Source organism: Hetaerina americana, unplaced genomic scaffold (genome assembly GCF_022747635.1).
Source record: "Hetaerina americana unplaced genomic scaffold, ioHetAmer1.1.p SCAF_79, whole genome shotgun sequence".
In the NCBI taxonomy this organism is placed as follows: domain Eukaryota; kingdom Metazoa; phylum Arthropoda; class Insecta; order Odonata; family Calopterygidae; genus Hetaerina; species Hetaerina americana.
Genome location: NW_027287416.1, coordinates 1,419,107 through 1,438,408, shown reverse-complemented (window position 1 = coordinate 1,438,408; position 19,302 = coordinate 1,419,107). Strand labels below are relative to the sequence as shown.

Below are 19,302 nucleotides of genomic sequence, written 5' to 3'. Positions count from 1 at the left end.
ATGTACAAAATTAACCTAGGTAATACTCTAAATATATGGAAAGCATCAATTAAGCTCACCACGATTGCACTCATAAAACAGGCCTACTGAATTTTTTGTAAAAACCTACGTTTATAAATATTTCTTTCCACTAACTACTTGTAAAACAATCGAGTATGAATCGACATGTGGTAAAATAGTTTCCGTGCTTTCCTCCTGAATGAGAAGATATTTTCGGAAAGATGATTCCAAACGAGATTAAACCGTTAATTTATTCATTAATTTATGTATCCTTTTTATTTACACATATTAATATCCTTTTTCTCACTCTCTTTAGTCATTATAATACTATGAGTGTTTCGATACATTGGTATCCAACGAGAAATAAAATTATATTAATCACAGCGTTTTTGCGGATGTCCTCAATGTAATATTGATTAGACTAATATTTTTCTGAACTTCATTTTAAATTATTTATTCAAGGTAATATTACGTGTAAGGATGCCATAGTGGTAATTAAATATGTCTAGAAATGGATGTTGACTCCTTCCTCGAGTGATTTTGATCAAAACTAGTCTTGGAGTTTTTTATTGTACTAATTCTTTTGCACAAACATTGTACAAAATTCTCTTGAGCACTTTAAAAAATAGTGGGAGCATAAAATACGCAAGAAGTATTATCTCCAAGAAACTAAACTTATGAAATCAACAATCGTAATATTTACAAAACATATGAAACTGAAATATATATGCCTATTGATAATGCACTCACTCCCCAAGAATAAAGCTTAGAAAACTCCAAAGCTTCATTATATTTCCTTTAAGCTAAAGAGTCTATAAGTTTGAATAAGTCTGAGCAACCTCAAGTGAAAACTCAATAGATGTCTATTTTCCTTAGTTTCATCCCCTAAAGAAATAACAAATTGAACTACAACTAATGATTGCCGATGAATGAACGCTGCCTCCTCGAGGCAGCAAATATGTTCTTTAATTGCCTCTAGTTCCATAAATATTCAGGCGCTTTAACCAAATGTTCACAACAAATTTAACTTTTGGAATAAGAACTATCTGACGAAAGTGTCATTGGCGCACAAACACATATCAATAAAAATACCAGGAGAATAAGACATGCCAAAAGCCCTGATTATTAGCAATGAAATAATCAGTAGATCCAGATTGCATCAATAAAATAATATATGATTGTTACGCATAAGAAGGACAGATCCCTTTTCCCGCAAAACCTAGAGAGAAAACTCCATTGAAAATTAATGATTCATATCGCCATATTTTGTCAGGAAGTCTTAAAATATTCTTATGTTAGCTATGCTACGGGCACTAAGGACTAATTCCTCCAATCCACATGCCATTAAAAAGTGACTTTAATGCTTACAAAGGCCCGTGAATTGTGTGTTAGCTTTAGGTGCCATTTAAGTAATTAAGACAATAACAAATGAAAATTGATCTCCATTTAACCTAAGAGCACAAGAATACTATCTTCAATAATGCTGAAATTCTACTTTTAGTTAAATTCTATGAATACATAATGATAAGTCTTGAAATCAGACTTCAAGTTGCATCACAAGGATTGGCAAAGAGCTGTCCGAGACTCGCTTTGCCCCAAGGGATGTTTTATACGGCTGTTCCATACGCATATTCCGCGATTTTATTGAAACCGATATGTTTAAAATAAAATAAGCAGACGAGCTAAATCATATGTATTCTTGTGTTTCCTTTAAATCAATCATCTATTGCAAATAGAAAAAATACGTAGGACCGCCGAGGGTTGATGACGCATGGGTAAATTTTACTCACCCGATTCCACGGTAGTACACGACTTCTCTTGCAATACAATCACTATGAATGCGTATTCACTATGCATTAGCATATTTGATGGACATTATTCATCAGCATAACTTCTAAGTGTAATTTACCTCAGAAAATTTTATTTCTACGAAGAGTATTATTAATCTTCAACCTAGTGAGGCCTCTTACCACGGATGCCGTATTAAACGGTGAGTGGCAGTTTTTCGTAAGCATAAACATGAGTTTATGTGTCCATACACTTTCATGCTTCCAATTACAATTTGCTGAATTGACAAGATCATTACGTTAATTGATATAAGTATGAAATTTGTCCTTAAACAGAGATAAACATGTCAAAACGCTAAAAAAACATACCATAGAGTTAATATCTCTCTTAAAGAGGGTATTTAGTCATTTATTCACACTCATTGGTATTTTACCGAGCTAAATATCTGGCCTTTATTTTAATCCCCTGAAATTAAGTGAACCGTAAATGTAGTTTTTAACTTCCATCAATTTATCATCACCAGAAATTAAAAGAACTATTCCTTTCACGCATATTGTTCTAACCGTTTCAGGCAATGGAAGGAGCGTGGCTATTCAAGTACAGCTGGAAATGCCAGCCTGTGGATTTCTCCAATACACCCGAGGGGTTGAGGGTAATGTATGGACATAATCACCTGTGGACTGTTACCCCATAATCCATGAAATCTGACTTATAAATGATGTAGAGATAGTAAGATAAAGAAGGAGAAAAATACACCCTCCCATACTCTCGCTTGCAATCATTCTTCCAATGGCTCATTAGCAGAGATGAAAATAAACCGTCGTGTTCAGCACCAAGGTCAACTATATATCTTAGGCATGGATAGGGCTAACATTATACGAAGTTCTGGGGCGCGAGTTTTGCACGAATTCAGCGTCTCGAGGTCAGGTCCTTTATTTTTGCAGTCAATTCTAGCCTTGAAGTTCCAGTATCCACAAAATTACGCATGCTGGATTCGTATAGGGGCACGTGGACGCCTCTTGTTAGTGGCCGAAAACTCCACTCATTTAGTTAATTCACTTCCTATCACCACCTCTGAAGACACAAATATTAATCCAAGCGCGTGCCAGCCTCAAGGTCCAGTGCCAACCTCAAGACTCACCTCCCCTCACATTTCCTTCTTTGCCCATTGCGGGCATCGATCTTTTCTTGCCTGCTAAATGAACAAATACGTAGGCATTTAATGCCGAGGGTCGACGTGATCCAGGAACAAATCCTCGTCCGTCGGCTGACATGAATAGGGTGATCTTGCGGTTTGCCTAATCTACGCAAATAATCTCGTCCCGCGACTTTATTCACTATTTGCACGTCACCTTGCCGGATTGTATCACAATGAAGAATTAAAACGTACTATGGTGACTTCGTGTACCACGCAACCAGCCAATAAATCTGACAAAATGATGAGTGACGCGGGAATTTCTACGGGGAATATCGGGGAATCCCAGAATGAGGGGACGAAGAATTCTTAATTACCAGTTGATTTATGTATATTCGCTCGAGGTAAGTCATTGGTATACTCACACAGTATCTAACCGTCTTTGTTAAACTAGACAGATGGTATTTGTACATCAGCTCTAAGTAAATAAATTCTTCATTTTCATATTCACCCACCTAATGGTGATATTATCTTGATCAAGTCGAAATAAGGATATGTGAAACTTTCTTGATTAAGTTGAAATGAAGAACTATAATGCAAAGGGTTTAAATCTTTTAAATTGGAATTCTTATTCATCTTCATTATTTTCCTCTTGCATTGTGATTTCAATCATTAAATCTTCATCTGTCTGATGCTGCCACCTCACACCTAGTGCCAGTAGAAAAGTGGACTTCATAAGCAGTATACTTGACGAAGAGTTATCTAATTCCCATTCTTAGTTTTTGCGATTTGTGTTGATTTGAACTGAATTATAATTATTCTGGGTCTCTGTTATCCTGATAATTATGCCCTTTAACATTTTTTCATTGCTGTTTTCCCCGAGATATTAAACTGCTACCCTCATCGATTGATTGATGTTCTGTGTTTCGGCGTATTCTCTTCACCACCATTCCGTTTCCCTCACCCATTGCTACCACTTCAAATGTATACTCGTTCAGGGCATTTGATTTCACGGACCACTTAAACGTAAGCCTGTTCGGATTATTTCTAACTGTGGATTTTAATACCCACTTTGAATTTCCACGCGCCCGAGGAGATCTGACCACCTAAGCTTCAATTCCAAATTGAATGATATTCATGATTGCTGTTCTCTTTTGAGTGTCACCTGCATTACCCAATTACATTTTTTAGTTTATCCTCACAACATTTTACCCTTGCGCGTCCTATCACTTCAGTTATAGAATCAACAAAAGTAAGAAACAACTGTTGGATTTTTTTATATTATTTTTAAGTATACCTATGTGTTGGTCGTGTCCAATATTCATTACATGGCACCTTCATTAGATTCCAAATAAAGGTTGACAAGTTTTTTTATAAACAATACCGAAAAAGTTTCGGAAAAATAGATTTATTTCAAATATTGCTACATTGCCTAAAATGTCTTCAAAGTACACCCCTTGAGCTTCGACACACTTTTGATAGAGGCTTTTCCACGCTGATAAGGTTCCATCGTAGGAGGATTCCGGATGGTCTTTAACGGTACGCGAATAAGCTTCTTTGACAACATTTTGAGTCGGTCATATGGTGGTGTCCTTTGAAAGAGGATTCCACTTTTGGAAAAGGAGCTGGCCTGCTGGTGCTAGGTCAGAACTGTAAGGGGGTTGGGGAATCATCGCGATGCCGTTTTTCTCATTTTTGTCTTGCAGCTTTTGGCCGTCCGTCCAGACCTTTGGCACTAGTTTAGCGCAGAACATTCCCACCGCCAAATTTTCAGTAACAATGGTGTGCACTGTCATCTTATCAATCCTAATACAATCTTAGATCATGCGCACACTTAACCAACGGTCTGAATTCAGCACTTCACTCACACGTTACACGTTGTCGTCATTTTTTGACATTGACGGCCCTTCAGCGCAGGGCTCGTCCTCCAAACTCTCTCGGCCATCTTTGAAGAGCTTGCGCCACTTAAAAACTGCAGTTTGTGAAACGCTTTCATCCTTAAATCCTTGGAAAATCATGCCCAAAGTCTCCGTACCAGATTTCCCAAGTCCACGCACAAAATTTGATGGCGTAGCGCTGCTCAATCTTTCGCTGCATTTGCACTTGCACCGAGTCACACGGCAGGGGTTTACTAACAAAACTATCTAACCTGAACGAACATTCTCAGGCGATTGGCGCTTGACTCGTGTTGAAGGTCCGACCCCCTACCACCGAGCCTGCAAGGTGCGAGCGCACTGTGACGTACAGTTACGTCAGGAAAAAATTGTTTCCGATACTTTTTATACAAACCTAATACATATATGTACGCAAATATACCTCATAGGGCTAGCGACGCGGCGGCATTTATTTCTAGACAGCTTCGCCATCGAGGAAACTCGCTTTTTTGTTGCTGACATGCATATATAAAGGTCGACTCAACATTCACAACCCGATTGATGCTCCAAGCACCTTTAAACACAGCCCTTAGCAAACTTTATTATTAATGAAATTATCTGAATTAATATTATCTCATTATATAACATGCAGTCAGGTAGAGGAAATGGCGAAGGACACTGCTGACAAAATAAAGTTCCGCATAATCTCCAGGTGATGATTCAAAGATAAAAAGCTAGGATAACTTTAAGCAAACGTATGATAAACTCAAATAGCAAATTGACCAATTAGCGAGCCGTTTTATAGATATTTAAGACATTAGGGACTTGGAAATTATTGGTAAGCACTGAAGGAAAATGATGGATGATAATGCGATTTTATGTTAATGGATGATATTTATGTAGCAGAAACTACCTTCAGTGATACTTCAATCCATCAATTATTCTAAAGTTTTACAAACAAAACGTAATGAAATAGCACAATACGAGTATGTACTCAAATACAACACGAGATTGCTAAGATTGAGCATGGTCTGAAAATTAATGCGAGTAGTAGTAGTGTTAAGGGGAGGCGACGGGCAGCTGAGGTCATTTGCGCCCATAGGGATGGGCATGAAAGGATGAAGGGTGGAAAAAAACCCGGCGTCGGCATTAGCTTACTCCTAACGAAAGTCGACAGGGGATCCACAGCTAAACCCATTCGAAAAAGTCCCATTCGATGGACGGCGTACTCACTCAAAGTGCCCTCCGAAAACCACCACAGGGATCGAGATACCACTAAAAAATATTCGACGCCGCTGGGAATCGAACCCGGGTCCTATACGATAGCCATCGCACCGTCTCGATCCCCATAAATACATCATACTAATATGCCATTCCTTGATTATTATAATTCTTAATAGTTACAGCCAACATCAGAAAGATAGGCACTTGCATTGACCTGTTCCCAAATAGTGAATTTCCAAGCAATATTTCGGTAAAAGCATTTTATATTACAGCTAATACAATATGTTTTAGAAGTTGAATGTTCCTGAAACAATGTTGGACAAGCGCAAGGCAATTTTTACGAAAGATTTCGTAATTTAACTAAAACTTAAATATGACAATAGGACAAGTTCTTAATTGTCGATTAAAAAGTAATTTGCCATGTTAATTAGTTTACACTCATTATGCCCTTTTATCGACTATTCCAGGGTTATTACTGAAGTAAAGATATTCTTATGCATTGTACAAACTCATTCATTTCCAATATTATTTCCTACTTTAGGAAGCAAGAGGCGTGTACATATACTTCCTTGCTAAAATATCTGAGCTCTTGGACACGGTAAGTTTTAAAATGCAATGTTCTTCTAATCAATCGCAATATCACATCACATAACAGAGCATATTTGGAGCTTCAAAAGAAACATAAAAATCAATATTTTGTACATAATGAAGTATGATAGCCACTCAAAAAACAAATACAATTTCTAATAATACATTTCACTGCTCACTCATAGGTTTTCTTCGTACTGAGAAAAAAGCAGCGCCAGATCACGTTCCTTCACCTTTATCATCACACTGTGATGCCAATGATTTCATGGGGAGCTACTAAATATTATCCAGGTAAGCTTTGGTTTTATCCTAATCACTATCCTCTTCTATGACCCCATAACTTTCTTACATTCCCAATAAACAATTGAAATGCATTTTACGTGAGATCGCATAGAAGTGCAAAACAAGAATCAAGAGTCAAATAAGATGCTTTAATACACCGATCGAGTGAGGTTATAACTCTATTCACAAAACAAAGCTTTCCCCTAAGATTTATATTCATCAAAAATGTTTCCAATCTAGCAACCTAATCTACATCAGGTCCCTCTTCATCTCCGTGTACTTCCTTCCTCCCTTCATCCCATTCAACATCCCTATCCTGTTCCTTCCCTTTCCTTGTTTGCCTAAAATTCTTCCCTCTATTACAGTCTTCAACATCCTACTGCTGATCAATGCGCCCCTCCTTCATTTGTCCTGCCTCCATAGGACTCCTCCCCACCCCTCTCTTCACCAACCATACCAAGTACTTCATATGTTTCCTTCTCGGTCCATTTCACCTTCTCCATTCTTCTCCACACCCACATTGTATATAAATATATATATATATATATATATATATATATATATATATATATATATATATATATATATATATATATATATATATATATATATATATATACATATACACAATTATAGACTGCTGATATATACACATATACATTTATTTGTGTTTCACTTCCATGCTGGTTAGATAAATGAAATAGAATAGGCGATAGCTTGAATTTGGCTAGCACGGTCCCTTGTATCTTTGTCAATTTATGTTTTCAAGCAATATGTCGTTAATGGCGCGGCAATTGGTGAGGGTAATGTTTTGAAAGAATTTATATACATGAGAAAAACACCTTTATTATATAGATGCGAAAGTTAAGTATCCTGGGATCAATATTGAACTAAGTGAAATGTCGTGGGTATGATTTAATATTTATAGGATAATGAACTTTTAAAACGTCTAATAAACAAATTTAGTTGTCAATCACAAATTGAAGAATTGTTTTTGGTTAAAATGGAATAGATAGAGATAGGGTGATGAACGATTGGACTATGAAAGAATTAATAAAGGTGAAAGAATATATACCAATTGGTGATAGACAAGTTTGAAAGAAGGGTGCTATGCTGGTATAGTGTTGTTTTTAGAAGAGATTCGAGTCGAATCCCTGATCAGATACATTAGAGAAAAGTTTTTGAGTCGATAGAAAGGATTATACCGACACTTTATTGGTGAAGAATGGACGAAAAGACTAAATCGAGGAGTTCAGCAATTCTTAGGAACAAAAAAATTGCGTCCACGAAGGAATGTGTAAATGTTGCATAACTAAATGGTGGGGGCAGTGTTGGCTTCACTAAAAGAGAGTAACACTTTAATTAATTAATCTTCAATCTTTTTTTGACTTTATCCGCCACGAAAGGGAACGGTCTAAAGAGTGTATTTGTATGTATGCACGTACGTAAGTAATAAATTATCACAAGGATTGAAATATTTAATACGCGAACCTACTCTTAAATGTAAAGAAATGGTAGTCTCACATCATATTTATAACAAAAGTTACCGTACAAAATTGAGGAAATAATATCTTGTTTGCCCTATTTAATTTTATCGCTGAACAGTCGCTTATGATGAGAACAGTGAGCCACCTTTTTTTTAATCTAACACTATCACATCCACCATGTTAAGAGGTCATAGGTAAAATATCAAAGTTGTTATCATGGCTACATAAGATACAGGGAAATATGATAGGGTAAAACTCTCTCAGTGCTACAAGTTTTGTACTCAGTTATTTCTGTTGTACGAATTTACATAATGTTTCCAAAGAAAATCATATTTATTATTAAATTTAGCGTTGGTGAAACATAATAAAAATGTGTAAATACCCAAAGTAATGCAATAAATTTTGATGATGTGGTAATGAAAATTGTAATTTTTAATATTATAAACAATATAATTTTATTGCAGTTTCGACTGCGTAGAACCTTTATGTTTATTTATATAATAGGGAGTTGGAGCACTTAAATTTAATATTTATTGGCTCATAATGTACATCTTAATTTAGTATTTAGGAGATTAGTCAAAGCGTGCGTCGTCTTCACTTTCAATTTTTTATGGGGAGTTATGATTTCTAAAGCCATCACAATGTGTTCACGAGTTATCTTTAAGCTTTGTATTTAAAATTCACATGAACTCGAAGGATAGTCAGAGTATCAAGAAGAAACAAAAATTTTAATTGATTAATTATTGCGTATCCAAATTTGCCTACATATTTCATATTATTTAAATAAAATATACAACAAATCGGGATAAAATAATAGATCATGAAGGAAACATAAATAGAGTTTGGACTTCCATTTCAGAAACTTAATAAATTTCAACCATTCAAAGTACATTAAATATTAATCATTCAGTAAAGTGGAGTGCATTAGACTATACTTATTTGTAATTTTGAAATGAGAAATTAGTTATAACACTAAAGGACTTCAACAAAAAAAAAGAACTTTAACACCTAAATTGTAGAAATTAACATTTTCGGTAATTGATTGTATTTAATTGTTTTAGTTATTAGAATTGCATAGAAATTAATCAAATTGGCCAATTTTAGTAATATGAGGTATTTTACTTGTTCTGAGCTCACACTAATATATCTTGTTGCTTTTTCATTCCAGGGGGTCATGGAACTTTCATTGGGGTTATTAACTCATTCGTGCACATAATTATGTACTTTTACTACATGGTATCAGCCATGGGTCCACAATACCAAAAGTACGTTTGGTGGAAGAAGTACATCACCACGCTGCAGATGGTATGTAATTAGAAATACGTGCAATTTTTTACAGGTAAGCGAGGATCAAATCGGGAATCATTCGGTGTTTATCAGGGATTCTAATTGAGGGTAATATCAAGTAATCAATAAACAGAATTAAACTCAATACCCCAACGTGTTTCCCAACGCGTTGGGGTATTGCCTCCCCACAGGGAGTCTCATTCGAATATTTTCGAGGAAATTAGAAAATGATGTTGCCTTATTAACCTCGTCATCGATATCGTAGAAAAAATACCATTGTCTATGAAATTTACATTCATTAAAGAATGACCAATTAAAAAGAGTTTCACCATGCTCTTTCTTTATTTTAATTTTTTGACAACCTTGGAACTTGATTGGCTATAATGCAAGAGTGGACAATAAAATCTTTAAGGCGATGAGGTGGACCAAAAATTGATTGGGGAACACTACTATAGTAAACACAGAATACTTGACAAACTTGACTAGCTTAACGCAAAAGTTGTCTACATTCTGGCATACGTACATTTTATTTTTAATGTTTCCCCCCTAACTTCATAGTATACCACTATTTGCATTTCATCGTTCACACCCAAGTGAACGTTGGCTCTATGAGAGACCTTAAAAGTACCTTGACTACCTTGGTGTGTGAATAAAAATAAACCCTATTCATTGTCGTGAACTTGCTCAGTTTTCACCGTCACACCAGTCGTACGTCGAGATTTCAATGCCCTCATCTCCTTCCCTGCCCTGAAACCAAGTGGTCTACCAGCCTTCAAACTCGGGAAGCCTTGAGTTCATCTCTCCCTCTCTCTCACTCTCGCCGTCAAACCTCAACCTTCACTCGCTCGCCTCCGTAGGGACAGTTCTGCCTGGCCTTCCTGCACTCCTTCCAGCTCGTCTTCTACGACTGCGGTTTCCCTCGCTGGTCCGTCTTCTTGGTTCTGCCGAACGCCGTTTTCTTCTACTTCTTGTTCAATGACTTCTACAAGAAGTGCTACAGTTCAGAGGGAGCGGAAAAGGCGAAGACGGAAGCTTTGAAAAAAGGTGAGGAGTTACAAATGCGTTGGGGTGGGTACATGTACACGAACAATGCACGGAGTTCGAGGGCGAAGAATTGGAACGCGGTCGGAGCTGAGATGCGATCGTCATTTTTCATCATACTTAATCCATTGGATAAATAAAAAAAACTCCAATAGCCGTAAACAGTTAACTGTTCAATTCCATCAATATACTTAATGGAGGTTCTTGGGAACTTAACTTTGAGACAATATTAAGAAGTGATATTTAAAATATAATGAATTAAAGTTTGCTATGCATGTTAATTTTGACAGAAAAAATTAATTATATAATATTTCAAGTAAAATTATTGAGAAAAAAACTGAAAACGCTTGATCCTGAATCTTTGAGAAAATATGAACGCCAGGTAAATTAATTAATTAATTCAACAAACTCACTAATGTTACCAGTGTTTTTGGCGGTTTGGAATATTGAATACAGTTTTCCTCCGGGAATTAAGAATTTGAAATATAATGATATGAACAAATAATAAGTTATCATTATCAAGTATATTATTTATTGTATATCTTTCGGAAGGTACTAATTTTTTATCAGTTATTTTTAGCATACATTATTTTGCCGATTATCGATGGTTAAGTGAGTTTATATTTTTCTTTGTGATGGATTGTGCACAACTAGGTCATCACGAGGCTTTCCCTTGCCAATAGCGGTAAAAAAATACCAGGTTTTTTTACGTTCAGTAGTGAGAGCGGAAACACTGCCAATTGCAGTGCTGGATCAACTGCAGACTCAAATTTAGCGCAACCCAGATCGATCAGAATTTGTCGCGATAAATAGTACAAATAGGCCTGTCCCCTACGATCAATTCAGAGTTATAAAAATGGCAAAAGATCTGAATGAAATGCGTATTTTTTTGCACATGAATATTTAATTGTTTACTCTAAGGTTGTAGCTTTTTATTTTAATCATAGTACAATTTACTTACCTTCGTGTACGTTGCCAGTTATTTTGATGCAACTTTTCCTAATTTTCCAAGATGCTTTCTCGTAAACACCGTGACGTCAGGCAGGGAAATAATTTGAGAAATTTAATAGGATTTGTCGAAAATACTTTCAGTTCTCATAGCAATTGGTTAAAGCCATGTTAACCCCCAACTCTCTCGAATTGGCGAAAAGAAACGTGTTTACGAAGAGAATGCTTCGGGTGAATTATACACTCATCCAAAGTGAACACGTGAGTGTTACCAGAACGTGCGAGTGAGTGGTATTGGAGCGGGTCTTATTATCGAAACAGCACAATAATTGGCCCAAAAGTTGGTTTTGAGAGGTAAGAGCTGACGTTATTCCTAAATTTTGACTTGTAGCTTATAATTCACATATAAACGCGATAGGGACTGATTTATTTTTACCTGTGCTTCTATCTATCATCTCGAGAAGTTCTTATAATCATAAGATCAAACCGGTTAGATTCGAGACGAGATCGTGCAAAGGAGCACCTAAGGATTGCCATCACCGTATGGACCAAAGCTTGACTCACTAATCTACTACTTTTCAACCCGGGCATCATAGTGAAAATCCCAGGGGACACTGCAAGATGTAGAAAAAAGTAGCGCCAATACGCTAATTACATGTCAGCACGAAAAGGATAATAGCCTTAAAGATATGAAAAATACTTCATTAAAAAAATTTATTCATTGAAATTGTTTCATTCAAAAGATATCATACAAACTGATTAATGCGTAAGAAAAAAGCAATTCCTCTGGAGTAACTTGGTGGAAGTAATTCATTATTCGAAAGTATAGTGAAACAACAAACGCTGCAATTTCCTCGTACAATTTTTTTATTACTCAACCTTCCCCCGCCCAAGAATAAAAAACGCACCCACCCTTCCCACTCCTGTTTTTCCTCCGCCAGCTGTCGATGTGTAACTGTGGTGTAACTGTCGATGAGTAAACAATATCTGTATACGATACTAACTTTCTATGCGTTGTCACAGAATGTGGCGTCGGAGCGAAACCATGGTCGCGTAAATTAAAATTATATGTGGAAATCGAATCGTTGTCGGTTCGCAAAACTTTTGAAGAATCCTGGAGCTCCTTTGACAATCCACCGAAAAATAGATGCTGCATGTGGTAGCTGGTACCCATATCTGTAGAGGGAAGCATATTGATGTTTGCTCAATTTGATTTAGCAGTACATGCACTGAACCATAGTTTTTCTCTCAAAATCGACAAAAGCTCGTCAAAACTCGAAATCGAAATATTGGTTGATGGCTCCACATCACATAACTTCGTCCAATATTGCATGTTAAAAGGATGGGAATAAATAGTGATGTCATGAGAACCAGGACTCAAGTTGGGTGTGTCAATTAAAGGAGAAAAGGTGGACGAAAACTGGTGCTTCAACCACACGGCCCTAACCACGCCCCGCGTTGACTGTAACCATTCCGAGTTTAAGAAGAGGAAGGATGACCGGCCAAGTTTCTAAACGTTTCGTTTCATTTTCCCTCTCTTTTTATCCCTCTCCGTTCCAGATTGATGACCGAGGGAAATAGTCGCGTGGGTGAACTTGGACGGCGCCGCGGCCGCCGTATCGTCTCGGCGTCGTCGTCGGCGTCTGTCGGCGTGGCCGCCGTCCACCTTTCTCCGCCGGAGAGGAGCCGATGCCGGGATGGATTGAGGATTCGAAGTTTCCCCCTTGCACCCCGTCCCACCCCCACCCCTTTCCCTACCATCCGATCCGACATCCATCCATCAAGTGGGGCCACACCCGTGCCAACGTACCTTTGGCGCGATGGAATCATTTTCGGCAGGATTATGTACTTAAAAACCATTTACATCTATTTGTAAACTTATTGTATAGTTCTTCCCTTTCTGTGCGGATGTTGAAGGATTTTTTTTTTTAAGTTTTCACCAGTAACACTGTATGATTGTTGATCAGAATCGTGTAAATATTATACATATGCATATTTTTTTGAAAATAACCCGAAATGTATTAATAAAAAATTCCTTGTATATATATATGCCGTTGATCAGAGCGCACTGCACCGCGCCACTACTTCCTGATCACCAGAGATTCAATGAAACTCTAAGGCAGTCCGTAAGGGAATTGGTGGAAAAATATGTGAAATTCCAATAACAACACGGATCGCTGCATGATCAAATGTGATAGTATATTTATTGATTTTCTCGAAAATAAACAAAAAAGATGTCAGTTTGCAAGAAATTTCTGCACGCGCACTTTCTACATTAATAAGAAAACGGTCAATTTGCTATTGCAAATTAATCTTTTGTTTTTTCTACAACGATCAAAGCTTTTATTGGTCAATTTTGTCTTTACCTAATGACTGAAAAGAAAAGCAAATTAAAATTGCTAAAGCAGGTTAATTAAATTGTTATGGAGAATAGGTAAAGGTGGCATTCAACATTATAACAAAATATCACAAGGTTTATGATATTTTGGTTATCCTGTTGAAAAGAAGCTCATATTCCGAAGCTTAACATTTAGCAAGGAGTAAATAAATAAGAATAAGCACCACGGATAACGTAAACGACATATTTCTCTACTGTGAAAATGTAATACAGAAATCGGAATAATTTGGAAATTTCCTTTTTTCTGCATTAAATACTGAGTGTAAAAAAGGAACTTCTTTCAAGACAATAATAACTCTATGATCATGCCGTATACGTGGAAATAGCAATTATACTACAAAGTGATTTAATCAGTGCCTTTGTATTCTTTCGCAACACTTAAGTCTAAGGCCAATCAGGAGACTTCTCATTCCAACAATGTGAAGAAATGAAATCGCTTTTCCGCAGTTCCAACTCAATATGGATGCAATTACCTCAAAATGATGGCATATAGCAGTGGGCTTTTTGAGCTGAACTGTTCTTGTGTGATAAGAAACATCGGACCTTTTACTGAAGAAAATGTTAAACTTTGTATTATTGACCAAGTTGTACTCTTTATAATGAATTGTAAAGACACCCAACTATCATTTTTATTTATACTATTAAAATAATTATATATACAGTCTTATATTAATTGTTCCTATTGCTTATTGTGTGCTTTTCCTACGTAATCTAAAGAAGACTTTAATTTAGTCTACGAACTATACTGCATCTTTTTCTGAATACCTCTAATTAAAAAAATGCTCACTGTTATCCAAAGACAATAAATCAAAAATTAAACATCCACCGATCGGGAAGATGCCTACTAAATCAAGTGTAATAATTAATAACAAAATCACACCCTTCGGGGAACTATATTTGCAGAGAGTTAAAAAATTCTTCATTCTTCAGAAAGAAATTTCTTATTAAATGTGATAATTTCGAAAGTAATAAAAATATAACTTTCATCTCTCCATTAAATGAAAAATCTCATCATGTACATTGAATATAGTGATAGTTTAAAATTTTAATACAATATTAACTCACTTGGTGGACTTCCATATAAATTAAAAGTGTTACATGTGTACTTTGACCCTACATTCATGAAATATTTACTTTCAGTCTGGCTGATTCAAACTATACGGTTATTTATGTCATCATTACGACACAAATAATTTTTGATTTAATTACTTTTAAGCATCATATCCATTTACATTGATAAAATTGTATCTTCTTAAATATCTTTCAAATGTTCATTTCCGTCGCGATGGTATTTACAAGAATAAAATTGCGAAAGCCCATGACAAGAAGATGCATTCCTTTGGTAAGTTACGTAATATTTTGATTCAAATGAACATGGGACATAAATAAACTTAAATGCAATGAATTTAATCGGGCATTAAAAATGAAAATAAATATTGCAATCCTTTATAATTTTCCTACTTTGGCCACTTCATAAGAGAGATGTTATACAGAAATCCAGGAAAAAAACGACAGATGTTCACCAAGCAGTACGTTTTGCCCATTTGAATTTTTCATAATATGATTTCCAAATAACTTTAGGTAATTTAGGTAAAACCTGGGAAATCATTAGAAAGATATTTGGAACATCTCCCATGATTTATACTGCATTGAGGGCTGGATAGTCTACAAACTAGAAAATTTCATTGGCGATAATCTTGAATCTCATCATATCGTTGGGATTGCAATTTATCTTCTGACTTCATGTCTGGATTTGGATTCTAATCAACGCAATGACGGATTTTACGTTACGATCCCGAGATATACTTGGGCTCCGTGTGGAAATAATTCTGATGCGCAGTTGATGCCATGAACATTTTGGGATTAACATTTTTAAAATATATCATTTAAATGTGGATGATATAGTGACCTACGCTAAGAGTGTCTATTACCGAAGTGAATTTTTCTACCGCCATGCCTTAATATTCCGTCCCTCCAAAAGTGTCCTTCTTTTTCTAATGATAACATGATATCAACTGTCCCCTTGCCTCCCCTAATATTATTTCCAACTGTAATGAATATACGTCACGCCTCAGGTAAAATTCAAAATGGGAAGGCTTGTGACGACTACAGCGAGGGACATGTTTTAACGCGAACTATTAAATTGGCAAAGTATCCAGTTCCACGACTACGGCTGAATGCATGTATTAACTAGCAGGGAACGGGATTAATCTTCATCTTTTCGTAACCTTTTAGAAGCCAACGTAGTTGCAACAGTAAAACTCCAATGGAAAGAAGGAAAATAGGAAAGTATGGGAAACACTTAAGTTCTCCACTAGGGTAATCGATAGAAACTTAATTCGTCATTTTATTTGGAATTCATAATTCCTTTTTCACTTCAATTTTCCTACATGACTTCCAATCAAAAAGAAATTCTGAACTAGATATTCACCCTAAATGTTCTTACAACGACTATGGAGTCACTAACTCCAACTAACCGTACATCAACCCAAAAAGGTTAGACGACGAAGAGTCCTCTTAAAAGCGATGGTATATGATCAGAATCTATATGGTAATGTAAAATACTGAGTTATTTTCAAAGTTTTCTTATGATACGCGTATGCGTTTCCATCTATTGCGGGCATCCTGTAACAACAAAAGAGAGTAAAATAGAGTAAATTTAGAGAGACGGTATGGCGCACAAATCCATACTATGTGGAATGATGACTGCGATGTCAGCGGAAGGTAGCGGTTATTCAGAACAGAAAGGTGGAAAGTAGGTTACCAAATATAGAGCAGGTGAGGAGTAAAATGTGATTCGTAGAAATAAAAGCGAACAAAGCTATTGCATATATATTATTATTAAGTAATCTACCGTTTAAGGTGGGCTTTGGATGGACAAAACTACCAAATAAATATTTTGTTACTCCTAAAAAAACCTTAGCCCTTCATTCATTTTCCCTATCTCCTTAGGATTTTACACAACAAACCCCTCTCCTCGCCCACCATATCTAGTCCTTCCTCAATTGTTTTCCTCCATTTCACCTTATCCATCCTTCTCCATACCCACATTTCAAAAGCCTCCAATCTACGTCTATCTTCAGGCTTCAGTGACCACGTTTCCGCGCCGTACATACCTACGCTCCACATCAAAATTTTAACGAGTCTTTTCTTAACATTCTTACTCAAAGTCCTGGTTATCAACATCCTCCTCCTTGTAAAAGACTCTTTGCCTAGCGTAATTATTATCCTCACATCCCTGTTATTGTGACCATGTTGGTCCAAAGCACTACCGAGATACGTAAACTGTTTTTCCAATTCACTCAGCAATGCTTGCAACCCCTTTGGTGACTGGCAAAGTAGAGCTTGATCATTAGCAAACCTAACTGATTTTACGAATTCCCCTCCGACTTTTATTCCTACCTTCAGTTCTTCCCATGCCTCTTTAATTATTTCCTCCACATTTACGTTGAGCAGCACCGGCGATAATGGACAACCCTTCCTAGCACTGCCCATTCGGACTCTCCGTTCCCTACTCGCACCTGAGCGTTATGAGACATGTTCGGGTCGAAAATTAGCCTCCTATTCCTCCAATCTATTCCTATTTTCTGCAATAAACTTAATAGTTTTTCCCAATACAATCTATCAAACGCCTTTTCGTACTCTACGAAACAGGCAAATACGTCCTGATTGCATTCTATAATCCTCTTGATTAGTGATATCATTACTGCAATGGCATCACACGTACCTCTCCCCTTCCTAAACCCAAACTGATCATCCCCTAAGTAATCATTTTCCCTACTCTCTACCCTTTTGCTGATGATTCTTAGAACAACTTTATCTGCGTGGGATAACAAACATATTGTCCTGTAGCCCTTACATGATGCAGCCTTTACTTTCTTCGGAATTGGAACTAACACTGATCTCACGAAATCATCCGGCCAGAATCGTTCCTCATACATGATGCGGATCAGTCCATATAGTGTCTTCCTACCACACTTTCCTAAATCTTTTAGTAGTTCCGCAGGAATGCTGTCCCTCACCGCCTTATGTGATTTCATCTCCCTTATTGCCCTTTCTATCTCATCTTCGAGTATGCCTGGACCTAAGCTATCTTCCTCTATATCATGTTCTCTTTTTATGTTTAACCTTTCATCTACGTCATATTCCCTTGCTATGTCTAAGCTTGTTGGTCTAAATTCTTAACCATACAGTTCTTCTATATATTCCTCCCATCTCTCTTGGATCTTTTTTGTTTCAACTATTATCTAACCCACCTTATCTCTAACTGTTAACACAGATCTTCCCTTCTTACTTCCTGATAGTGTTCTGACCTTCTTATAAATACTCTTCTTATATTTCACCCTTCCTCTGCAAACTTTCCATATCCTCACATTGCGTCTTCCACCATGCTTATTTTGCTTATTCGTTACCCGTCTCAATCTATTATATAACTATTTGTACTTCCTTTTGCCTAACTCTGTTTAAATTCTCCCGTTTTCTTCTCTCACCTATATTTCTAATCATTTCATCCGTGATCTATTGTTTCCTTTTTCTTTTGCCATCAACGGTCCCTACAGTTTCATTTGCGGCTTTGAATATCCCTTTCTTGATACATTCACATTTTTCTTCGATAGCACCCAGCTCTTTACTGTCATCCATAACTTTCACTTCAGCCTAATGATACTCCTTCCTTGTCAATTCATTTAATTCTCCTACATTCCCTTTCCTAACCCGCTGCCCCTTCCTTCTCCCTTTGAAACGGACGCTACACTTCATAACAACTAAAATGAAATCAGAGTGCGCATCCGCTCGCGAGATTTTTCTCATTGATTACGAGGGTATTATCATATATCCATTTAATGATATTATTTAAGTCAAGTTTCTTGCCCTGAAAAGCTGCTTTTATTTCCCTATGCTTCGATATGAGTACTGCATCATCAGCATACCATATCAACTCGCAGAAATGACACCACTTGAATATTTACTTTATATATATATATATATATATATATATATATATAACAGTACAATCTTTGATACTGTATATATATATATATATATATATATATATATATATATATATATATATATATATATATCCTCCATCTTTGATACTGTACAGAGCTAGTTCAATGGCTTGTGCGGCTCCTTCAATTTTTTTGGAAACCAAATTGAAATTTTGATATTGTTTCATCTTATCCAGGAAATTCAGCAATTTATCTGCAATTAACATTTCCATTATTTTTGAAATGGCAGGTAGTATTGATA

The 19,302-nt window shown here is 36.3% G+C and overlaps 1 protein-coding gene across 3 annotated transcripts in view; it reads left to right on the top strand.

Annotated features, from left to right (window-relative positions):
* Positions 1 to 14,711, top strand: part of sit (stuck in traffic) — a 103,343-nt gene extending 88,632 nt beyond the window's left edge. For all 3 annotated transcript variants that reach the window (XM_071596225.1, XM_071596226.1, XM_071596227.1), the window contains 6 exons: positions 2,360 to 2,440; positions 6,563 to 6,619; positions 6,795 to 6,900; positions 9,547 to 9,683; positions 10,523 to 10,709; positions 13,215 to 14,711. In XM_071596225.1, coding sequence (XP_071452326.1) covers positions 2,360 to 2,440; positions 6,563 to 6,619; positions 6,795 to 6,900; positions 9,547 to 9,683; positions 10,523 to 10,709; positions 13,215 to 13,219 — 573 coding nt within the window. In that variant the 3' untranslated portion in view covers positions 13,220 to 14,711. The remainder of the gene's footprint in view (positions 1 to 2,359; positions 2,441 to 6,562; positions 6,620 to 6,794; positions 6,901 to 9,546; positions 9,684 to 10,522; positions 10,710 to 13,214) is intronic.
* Positions 14,712 to 19,302: the final 4,591 nt, after the last annotated feature.